The 12001-nt window shown below is 31.4% G+C and overlaps 1 protein-coding gene across 2 annotated transcripts; it reads right to left on the bottom strand.

Moving 5' to 3' along the window:
* Nucleotides 1-6722: 6722 nt before the first annotated feature.
* On the bottom strand, nt 6723-9409 carry LOC114189866 (nuclear transcription factor Y subunit B-1-like). 2 transcript variants are annotated; one of them, XR_014996501.1, is made up of 6 exons: nt 9251-9408; nt 8882-9112; nt 8427-8781; nt 8235-8318; nt 8082-8132; nt 6723-7073 (listed from the first exon to the last, which is right to left on the bottom strand). XR_014996501.1 is itself a non-coding variant. In XM_085675473.1 (6 exons), exons 2-6 carry the CDS (start codon nt 9097-9099, stop codon nt 7026-7028), a joined length of 528 nt encoding a protein of 175 aa, XP_085531599.1. In that variant the 5' UTR covers nt 9100-9112; nt 9251-9409; the 3' UTR covers nt 6723-7025. The 2 variants fall into 2 exon arrangements, 1 of the variants encoding a protein (XP_085531599.1); XM_085675473.1 differs by having other exon boundaries at nt 8244-8321; nt 8649-8781; nt 9251-9409.
* Nucleotides 9410-12001: the final 2592 nt, after the last annotated feature.

Raw genomic sequence — 12001 nt, 5'->3', positions numbered from 1 at the left:
GATCTAGAAGTGTTAGGGGATTAAACCCAATAGACAAACTCAAAGGGAGATAACTGACATTGAAACTTTTGTACTTTATTATAAAATTGTCACCACTCCCACTTACTATAATAGTTGTAGTGATAACCAACATAAAAAGTCTCATCATATATAAAATTCTACCACCATTCAACTTTCAGCTACACGAGTTGAGTTTGACTTGTCTAGTACCTTGTTGTGCTTGTGTTGACTCATCTAACACTTCTACTTTGACTTGTCTACTGCTTGTAGGAGAAGAGTTTAGTGTATTACGATATCATGTTGACTCATCTGGTCAATGTATTCTCTTATTGAGTTCAATTGAGTTTGCATTGTTTGGGTCTTTAATGGCATGGTCGTTTAATAACTTTATTTGCTTCAATGCAAGTGTTATTTATTTTGTATTAATTGTGATTTTGCTATATTTTGCTTAAACTCATTAAACACACATTAATTAAACAAAAATGTATATTCACAATAAAGAACATTGGTCATATAATGGTTATATATTCTAGTTTGTTGAAGTCTTTGACCTTATTAATATTTTCTATGTCCAGTGTTTGTCTAAGTGTATTGTCTAGGCATCTTTAGTTATACAAGAACATTATATATTGACATAACTGATAATTGGCATTATCATGTTTTATTTTTTGTTTATTTTTATATTTTATTGTCATTTTATTATTATATTTTTAGATATTTTAGGTTTTATTTAATAAAATTGGAAAAGGTACGTATTTGGTTTACATATTTAATATTTTACAGATAAGTAGAAATATTTTACATTCTGAAGGCTGGAAGGAATTCATCTTTATTCTTATTCTAGTATTCAAAATTTTAAGGAGTAGCTAACTCCTTTATTCTCGAGGTTTGTGAATTCCATTATTCAATATATTTTGTCAAGGAGTAGCTACAAGGACTATTGATTCTCGTATGGTGATAAGTTTTGTCAAAACCAATATATTTTGTAGATTTGGAGTGCCATGAGCTTTAGTTTGTAAACATGGAACACAATTTTGTAATAAGCTGCTAAAAGTTATGCTTAAAAAGTATGGGGTGATTCCTAGAGTTGCTACACCCTATCATTGCCAAACTAATGGACAAATTGGAATCTCTAATAGGGACCAAACGCTTAGATGATGCTCTTTCGACACACAAAATTGCATACAAGGTACCTATAGGGATATGTCTTCTTCTATAGTTATCTTTGAAAAGGCAGGTCATCTACCACTAGATATTGAGCATATGACATAATAGGTTGTCAAAGCATACAACTTCGATTTTGAGGAAGTAGGACAAGAAATGAAGCTTCAATTGCAAGAACATGAGGAGATTAGACTAGCTGCCTATGAAAACTAAGTTTTACAAAGAAAGGACTAAACATTTCCATGATTGAAGAATAACAACTAAGAAGGAGTTTAAAGTGCGCCAAAAATTCTTGTTGTTTCAATCAAAATTAACTTTGTTCCTTATAGATTGGACCATTATTGTTCCTTATATTTATCCTTATGGAGAACAAAGATCAAAAAATGAACCATCAAACACAACCTTTAAGATTAATGGACATCGACTTAACCTATTTTTTCAAGATCCCAAAAAATCTATTTAAATAAATTTGAATATCAACTTCAAGAATGTAAACTTAATCAAATTTAATAATTACAATATTTTTTTTACACACACATTTATGTTTCCTTTTCCTATTACATCAATATTTTTCTAACTCAAAAAAATTCCATTTAAATTTGAATATCATTTTTAAAAACCTAAACTTAATCAAATTTAATAATTACAATTTTTTTTACACAAACATTTACATCTCTTTTTTCTGTTAAATCAATATTTTTCTAACTCAAAAAGACTACATTTAAATTTGAATAACATGTTCAAAAACCTAAATTTAATCAAATTTAATAATTACAATATTTTTTACACACACCTTTCTTTTTTCCGTTAAATCAATACTTTTTAACTCAAAAAGAATTTTTACAATCCACTATTTTATGTTTGAAATTGTCTTTCTTTACAAATACAATAGTTGATTTTCTTAATGCTCAAAATACTCCTAAAAGTAGGATGTCAAATAGTTCATCTAATGTTAAAATAAATTATAAAACTAAAAAAACAAACTACTATGAAATAAACTCAATTATCCATATTTAATTTTTTGTCTCTGTTGTCCTAAAATTGAATTTTTTGTCATTTCTAATTTTATTTTTCCTTTAATAGACATTTTGTTATCGTAACACTTGTCTATTGTTTTGATTTTTTGCCATTTTCGATTCGGTTAGTTAATTTTGCCATTATACCCCTCTTTTGGTTTGCATATGTCATTCTTTATTGGTTTTGAAGTCTTTATATAGTTATTTATTAGTCGTTGTACGTTGGTATAACACAATTATACCCTTATTTAATATTTTTACACTATCCAACTACTAGGGAATAGACTCAATTACTCTTATCTAATTGGTTTAATTATGTCCTTGGTTCCTATTTTCGTTCCAAAATCTCATTTTGGTCCCTTTTTTTTAGAAGTCTCAATTAGGTTCCTAATTTTGTTAAAATGTATCACATATGCCTTTTCTGTTAAGTTGTGGTAAACGTCGTTTGTGAATAGTGACCTGACATGGTTGGGCAGTGCTGAAATAGTGACAAGGACCATAAACGTCAAAGTTATTCATAAGGTGGCAGAGAAATAAAAATTTGATTTAATATTCAAAATTTATTTTTAAAATTATAAGAAGTTTTATTGGGATTACATAGAGGTTGAGGATGATTGCCACAGTATCCATACCCAATGGTGTTATTTTTCCAATGAACTTTTTTTCGAGGGTTAGCACCTGGTTTGATAACAGTAAATGAGATGAGCCTTGTTGTCTTGGTAATGCAAGACTTAATTTTTTTATTGACTTTGGATGAAGGACGATGAAATTAGGGAACTACTGTTGTTGTTACAATGTGTTGTGTTTGTTGAAGTTTTTAGGCAAAAATGATTGATCCTATTTTTTCACTCAACAAAACTGTGTTGGATGATTCTGTTGAATTTTGAACACCCTTTTTTTTAATCAAGTACAACGTTGATTTGGGATAAATTCACATAAAATAAGATGACATGGCTTTAGTTAGTTACTTTGAAAAAGGTTACGTGATGACCAAATACTGAAATAGTTTTAGTCAAATGGAAGAATGAAATGGCAAATTTATACTCACTACTTTTGGGAAAGAATAATAAATCATGTATGAATTATACTTTAAGAACCAGCATAATCCACGAAATGGTAAATACTAAAGAATGAATTTTTGAGTAAACTATATGGTGCCTGAAGTTTAACTTGAAGGGTACATGATAGAACACACTACTTCAAGCAAAATCGCATCTAAATGTCGATAGAATATTGTTAGCCTTCAATGTCTAGAAGACTCTTTGATAATCTCAACTAGGATGTCTCCAATGAGGAAACAAACTATAATAACACTAATTACCACCATCAGAATATGATTTTCCCTCCTCAATCTCTCTAATACTTCGTACTACAACAACAACTTTTTCAAAAATATGTTCAGTGTGCTTCTCTAAATCATTTAGAATCATATTTAACTACTCTTCATATGCAGCACAACGTTGTTTTCACTTTTTCCTTTCATTGTACAACTCAAGTGATAGCTCACAGATTCTCCTATCCTTCTCATCCTACGCTAGTAAAAATGAAATCATCAAAAAACTTATCCAAGCAGCTTGAGATGTGCTTTCAATTTTATTCAACAATTTAATCAATTATATTCACGACTATTTTCTTCCATTTTTTTTCTCTTTCTTAATATCGGTCAATGTCAGGTAATAATTTACTAAGATGAGTGTAACAAGACACTCAGATATTGGTTAAAATTTATGAAAACTACAAAATTATGGTGTGACTCATTTTTTTTTTTTGGAAAAAAAAAGGACCTAAAAAAGTTGTTTCTTTAATAAATTTTAACCAAAATAGTTTGTTAAAAGTTACTTCCTTATCTCATTTAAGGAATATATAGGAAGACTGACAAGACTGACAAAACTCCCTTATGGTCTAAGGAATATATAGGAAGATGTTTAAGAGAATCAATGATAAGCACTGTCTTTAAATAATTAAAAGTCTGCACGAGACGAATGCTAACAAGAAGGTTTTGGTTGGGCAAGTGGAGGATATAGATAAAAGTAGAGTAAGAAGGTAGCAAAATATGAGAAAATGGTTTGGGTCGAGACATAAAAGACAAAAGTGATAAATATTTTGCAAACTCAAGGACTATAGTAATTGATACTCACAATTTCAACCCAAAATCAGGAATGTACTTGTATTTTGTTAGACAAGTTTATCTTAATATGTCTATTTCAATCCCTAAAAAACTAATGTCAATCCGACGACATTAGGAGTGGAGATCTTATCATTTCAATCAAAACATACTTAAATGATGTCGAGCTTAATCAAAACATACTTAAACCTAACATTGCAATCACCATCAACCTCTATATAATCCCAATAAAACTTCGAATAAGAGAAACAATCAAAATCTCCAATTTGTTTTTTGAACATAAACCCTAATTTTACAAATGAATTTTGAATATTAAATCATATTTTATTTCTCTGCCACATCACTAATAACTTTGACGTTTATATCACTATTTCAGCACAGTCCAACCATGTCAAATCATTGTTCACAAATAGCATTTACAACAACTTAACATAAAGGGTATTTGTGATACATTTTAACAAAATTGGGGACCTAATTAAGACTTCTAAAAAAAGAGAAACCAAATTGAGATTTTAGAATGAAAATAAAGATCAAAAACATAATTATACCTATTTAATTTCTTAACTGTTGTCCCAAAATTGAGTTTTTTTTATCATTTCCAATTTTATTTTTCCTTTAATAAATATTTTCTTATTGTAACACCCGTCTACTAATTTGATTTTTGGTATTTTCAATTTTGTTAGTTAATTTATTCTCATGTATCTCGGTTTAGATATGTCATTCTTTATTAATTTTTTAATCTATGAATTATCATTTATTATTCGGTATTCCTTGATATAATTTGAATATCATATTCAAGGACCTAAATTTAATAAAATTTAATAATTACAATATTCTTTTTATACACATTTACGTTTTTCTCTTCGTTACATAAATATTATTTTAACTCAAAAAGAATCCATTTAAATTTAAATATCATCTTCAAGAACCTAAACTTAATCAAATTTAATAATTACAATACTTTTTTACACACTTACATATCTATTTTTTTCCGTTACATCAATGTTTTCTAACTCAAACAGACTCCAATTAGATTTTAATATCATTTCAAGAACCTCAATTTAATAATTACAATATTTTTTTATACTTTTAAAGTAAGTATAGTCACAATAATCCACCCAATCTAAACAAGCAGTAAGTAAATTTGACAAAAAATCATCCAATTTTAATATAATTTCTTTCTTATGCTAGAGTAGTATAATTTTAACATTCAATAAATTTTTACCCAATGTAAAAACACATTTTCCTTTCGCCCTTACGTTAATTCATGTCCGTGTTCTTCCAACTTTTATATGCAACCTATTAAAATGGACTTTTTATTTTATTTTAAACTTAAGTGTTCTACATTTCATAATGACTTAATTTGATTTAGGCATCCAATTTCGTCCAGCAGAAAACAAATTGCATGATTTAGGTAGCCAATTTCATCCAGCAGAAAAACAAATTGCAGTAGTCGGCAGGAATGGGCAGGCCAGGTGAGGTCGCACAAAAAAAACGCGAAAAGGGCTAGGATGTTAAATCTGGCCTGCAATGACCCGTCCTGCATAGGTCCACAGTCTGCAAAGACTAAAGGTGGGACAAACCGATCCGCTGATTTATTTATAAAATTATATATTCTCACTTTTTTAGTTTTCACATCATTGATCATGTTGTTTCTTTAAATTCTTTTTATTTTTTATTATTATTACTATTATTATGTTTATGTATAATATGTATAATCATTATATATAAGATAATAATTTTAATTTTTAAATATGAAATATCTTTTTATGCATTTTTAAGTAGATGTCTTGTAAGATGACCTATTGTTATTGTATTTTAATTATAATTTTTATTGTTATTTTTCTTGTCTCTGATTAGTTGAACTAAGTGAAATTATTTCGATAAAAATGAATATCAATTATTATGAAAAAATGAAAAAAAAATTATTTTGCTCAATACAAGAAAAAATATTTCACTCATCACAAATGCATACTAACTCGCGGGCCTGTGGACCAACTCATGGGACAGGACAAACCAGAAAAGTGAACCCGAAATTAAACTACGGGACGGGCCAACCCGACCTGCACTTTGCAGGCCAAAACGCAGGGTGGGCCAAAACAGGTCAGCCTGGCCCGCTTTGTCATGTCATCCCTAGTAGTCGGCAAACCCCAGTGAACATTTACAATTTCTGTCGAAAAGATAAATAAAATATGACAATTTCATTTCCACCAAAAATTAAAACTAGTTTATTCAAGTTCAAAAATTATTGAGTTTGGATTCAACACAATTTTACGTCCAACTCACAAAGAACTCCTTGGTCAGTGGAAATATACGTTTCATGTAAAGTAGATAGGAGAAGCTAAAGCTCACCCAGAGTATGATCCGATTAAATCTACTACGAAAGGGTTTTAAACTTAGAAACATCATGCGATGGATAAATGAGAAAGGGAGAGAATAATACCAATTTATGCTTTCCAATCAGTTACAACTTCAGTCTTTGCGAGGGCGCTTGTCGATGGAATAAAACAAGCATTGATCCAGAATTTACAATATAACTTATGAATAATGATTCTTTTCCAAATATAAATGCAAGCCTTAATAAATATTATCTGGTCTCAAGAACCAACATCCCCTTATGTCAGTATCGAAATAACACAAAATGCATTCCTTTTATGCCAAGGGGTACATATAAAGCTTCACCCACATTCAGATCGCACATGTTTCAGGAAGATCAATGTCTACTCTTGGCCTTGCATGGGAACTATCATATGTGGTGGACCCTGGGGCTGAAAATTAGAACACAAATTCAATATCATAAACATGTTGCTTGAGTTAACATTACACAAACTAGAGAAAAATTCAATCACCATTAACGCTTTATTAATAGCACAAAACTTGCCTTCATATATTTTATTTCAAGAACTGAAAATTCCTGCTGAGTTAAAGATATATCTACAACCACGATTCACATCCAGGAATTTTTTAAAATAGGACATACTTTTACCATGAACTAGCAGGACACATATAATCTCATATAAGTAATAACCAAGGTAAATTGCATAATGTTTCAGCACTACCTTGGAAAATATGTACATGCTTTATCAAAGAAAGCATAGTGAAACTACCACCCTACCTTGGGATGGGAAATCACTAAAGAAACCAACCAGCCCATCACCAATACAAGACCCCAAAAGACCTAATTCAATCCCAATGCAAAATTTGCAAACAAAATTTCAAATACTACAGGGCCTTAACAGCTTTAATGTATTCAATAATTAGCAGGGGTACAATTTCCTATAGGCGGGAAAATTCTAACAAGACTAGTTTCCGATGTCCAAAATTTTACGTTTTCATGTTCAAAGCAAGAAAAAAAAGTATTCTAAGATAGACCACAAATTGGATTGAACAACCTATAAATCAAAAGGATTAGAGAGTCGAGAAAGGAGAGAAACAGATAACTGAACAGAACCTCATGTAACTAATTCATAATCAAGTTATCAGCCATTAAGTGGGACCCCTCTTTAGCTACACTTCTTCAAATTTCCAAAAGGCAAATCCGAAATGGTACTAGAGCAACCATAATGAGAAACTTATTAAATTGAGCTCCAAATAACAAAGCTTTTGGGAGGAAAAGGGAATATAAATAGTAGTTCTTGTGAATGAAGAATCAACATCTGATTCTAACATTGCACTCATGGCAGATTAAACAGAAATATCGCCATCTTCATTATCAATGCTACGCCCCAAGCTCAGGAAAAAAAGGGGATACATTGCATAAGAGAGTAATCAATCACCTGAGAATTCGTATAGTTAACACCTTGTGAGAAAGAACCTTGATGAGCAAGCTGTCAATTCCACAACAAAACAATCCAACATCAGATGCCAATGTCATTATGTATTCAAAGAATATTTCCAGCAACACAACCAGTAGTAGTGCATGTATTTACATTCTCCACCTGGACATTAGGATTGGGATAAACATCTCGCTTAGAAGATGACTCTCCACCCTTGGCCGAACCTTTTGAATCACCCTGGTTCAAAGCAAGCTCATAAATAAATAAAATAATGTATACACACACACACAAAATGGAAAAGAAAATGACCAAGCGCAATAACTATTTAACAAAGATTAAAATTACCTCAATCTGCGGCATTCACAATCGGCCACGAGAAACCAAAAAAGACAAAAACATCAGTGAAAAACAGTGTTAAACCCAAGAATCTAGAACAGTATGATGTACTATAATCAATTAAGCATCAACCCACGAACAATGTATACATATTACAGGTTTGTCGGTCGAGACTAATTGAGTAACTGAAAACAAAAAGGTAAACATAAGTAAATAAATGTAAACTAAAATTACCTCTCTGTAAGAGGCGAGGTAAATCTTGAGCGGATCAACATATTCCTCGAAACCTAAAGTGGCCATAGCCCAAAGTAAATCGTCGCCGTTAATGGTCTTTCTCTTCTCTCTCTGGCACTTATCGCTAGCTCTGAGAAACATTAGCTCGATTCAGCCATTGATTCATCACTTAAGTAAATTCAAAGAATAAAAAAGTAAAAGCGCGAGTGAGAAACGAAGAAGCAGCGTACTCGCTGGTGATGAAGCTGATAAATTCGGAAACGCATTCCTGCACGGTTTCCTTGGCGTCTTTGGCGATTTTGCCGTTGGCGGGAAGCGCTTTCTTCATGATACGGCTGATGTTGGCGATGGGTAGGAAGCGGTCCTGCTCGCGGAAATTGGAGCGGGGACTGTGGTCGCCGCTCTCGTGGCTACCGCCGCCGCCTGGACTCGCGGGAGCATCGGCCATGGTCGCCGGAACCCTAATGGGAGGCGGTGGAAAAACATGGTGAAATTGGGGGAAGGGAAAACCCTAGAGTGGGATAGTGAGAGAGAGGGAAGAAAATAAAAAAGTAATGGAAAAGAAAAAGAAGGGGGAAGTGGTGGTGAGGTGTTGGTACCTGAGTGATGTGATGTGATTTGTGATTGGCGCGGGAAATGGACGCTGGAGAACAGAGGAGTGAGGAGACGATGGAGATCAGACTCTGCCTTTCTATCGCCACCGTCCGTTTTTCTTTCCCCTTCCTTCCGCTTCTTCCACTCCTTTTATACTTCCCCAAAAATATCACTATAATAATTCTTATAATATTATCATATTCATTACATTATTCACTTTTCTCTTAACTAATATTTTCATTTTTATCATATATATTCTTACTATCATCTATCTATCTATGATGTATTATAAAACAAAAAACACACACACTACTAAGAAATAAACTCAATTAACCCATATTTAATTTTTTGAACATTGTTCTAAAATAGAGGTTTTATCATTTTTAATTTTACTTTTCCTTTAATGAACATTTTTTATTGTAATACCGGTCTACTATTTTGGTTTTTTGTCATTTTCGATTATGTTAGTTAGATTTTGTCATCATACTCCTCTTTTATTTGGATATGATATTCTTTATTGTTTTTAGTCTCCATATAATTATTTATTAGTCAATCGATATACGTTGATATAATTTCATTTTACCCCTATTTAATATGTTTACACTTGTCCAACTACTAAGGAATAGACTTAATTACCCATATCTAATTTCTTGACTATTGTCCTAAAATTGAGTTTTTTTGTCATTTTCAATTTTACTTTTCCTTTAATAGATATTTCTTATTGTAACATCGGTTTATTGTTTTGATTTTTTGTCATTTTTCATTATGTTAGTTAATTTATCATCGTACCTCTTTTTTGGGTTTCGATATGTCGTTCTTTATTAGTTTTTTGGTTTTTTAGTCTTTACATAATCATTTATTAATCTGTGTATGTTGGTATAATATCATTTTATCCTTATTTATTACTTTTACACATGTTCAATTCTTAGATTTTTATGTTATTCGCCTTTAACTTTTCAATTCCCCATTGTATCATTCATTCATTTTTGTAACACCCGGTTTATTATTTTGGTTTTTTGTCATTTTCAATTGTGTTAGTTAATTTATCATTGTACCCTTCTTTTTGGATATGTCATTCTTTATTGGTTTTTTAGTCTGCATATTCACTTATTAGTCATTGTACGTTAGTACAATATCATTTTACTCCTATTTAATATTTTTGACATCGTCCAATTCTTATGTTTTTATGTCATTTAGCCTCTAACTTTTCAATTCCCCATTGTATCATTCATTCATTTTTGTAACACCCGGTTTTTTGTTTTGGCTTTTTGTCATTTTCGATTTTGTTAGTTAATTTATCATTGTACCATTCTTTTTGGATATGTCATTCTTTATTGGTTTTTTAGTCTACACATAATCACTTATTAGTCATTGTACGTTAGTATAATATCATTTTACCCCTATTTAATATTTTGACACATGTCCAATTCTTAGGTTTTTATGTCATTTAGCCTTTAACTTTTCAATTTTCCATTATACCCTTCAATCATTTTTGGAAGGTCTATGTGGAGCTTGGTTTTGGTATATTTTCCCATTTCCCGCTTTTGTGTTGATTCCTAACTCTTGGCGAGAACACTATTGATTATGGCTTTTATGGAAAATTTATTTTTATTTAGAAATTGGATTTGGTCTACAAGTCAATACCCATGCTTCTTGTGTTCTCGTTGGACTCCATGGTCATGGCGCCAATTTTCACAATGCTGATCTACCAACACAATATTCAACAATTGATCACCAACTTGATACTAATAAATGTCAATAAAGTAAATTTTCCATATGAAATTGACACATATCATGTATCAAATAGTGTTATTTATCTATAAAACAAACCTCTTTAAGCTTAAAATACAAAAGGAGATATTGAGAAATAGAGTTTTATGAATTATAATGATATTTTGTTATTTTGTAGTAAAAATAAAAGAAAATATCAAGTATGCAGCTGAGCCACAATACTGAAGTTGAGCCATGGAAGTAGAAAAGACAAGACAATATATTTGAACTTTTTGGCTGAGCACAACAAATGGAGTTGAGCCTCGTGAGGAAACCTTTACAAGGAAACCTGGAGCACAAACCCATGGGCTGAGTAACCAAGAAAACTCTTCCAAGAGGAAAAGGTCACGTGCTAAGCATCAAAATAAGGGGCTGAGCTGAAAAGGAAACTCACTTGTGAAGAAACCCTTGTGGCTGAGCGCCAAAAGTTGGGTTGAGCACCGCCCAAAAATTTCTATAAATAAAGACCTTGGATCCTCATTTGAAGCATTGAGTGGAGGTCCTTAAATGTAGCAGTAGGATTGAATAGGGTTTGTGAGGCACACTGGAGATGCTCTTAATGTAAATCTTATGTGTAGATGTTGCTGGAATTGCATTGTAATATTCTATGAGTAGCTGAACTCCCTCGTGTCCAGGTTTGATGTAATGAATTATGATTTTATTCATTTCTACTTCTTGGGTATTTATCTATGCTTTCATTCAATTGTTTTTGGTTTGATTTATGCTTAATGATGACTTGATCACTCATCTATTTAACTAGTTTGGATTGAGTTGGGAAACCGGTCTCAAATTGTAGTCCAATCAAATCATCATACATGTATTGATGTTTATTTTAGTAGTTAGAGGGGATGTTGGGGAAGAGAGTTCTGCACATTAAAGCAAAGGTTCATTATACCAGGAGTTAAGGAATCACACTAGGTTTGAAGTCCTTAGGTTCTATTGTATCAGGATGAACCTAGATCTACATAGAATGAGCACTCTCAGGG

Source organism: Vigna unguiculata, chromosome 7, assembly GCF_037176805.1.
Source record: "Vigna unguiculata cultivar grain cowpea cultivar isolate G323 ecotype 2 chromosome 7, ASM3717680v1, whole genome shotgun sequence".
NCBI lineage: Eukaryota > Viridiplantae > Streptophyta > Magnoliopsida > Fabales > Fabaceae > Vigna > Vigna unguiculata.
The sequence above is the reverse complement of the archived record's forward strand: the minus strand, read 5'-3'. Positions and strand labels throughout refer to the sequence as shown.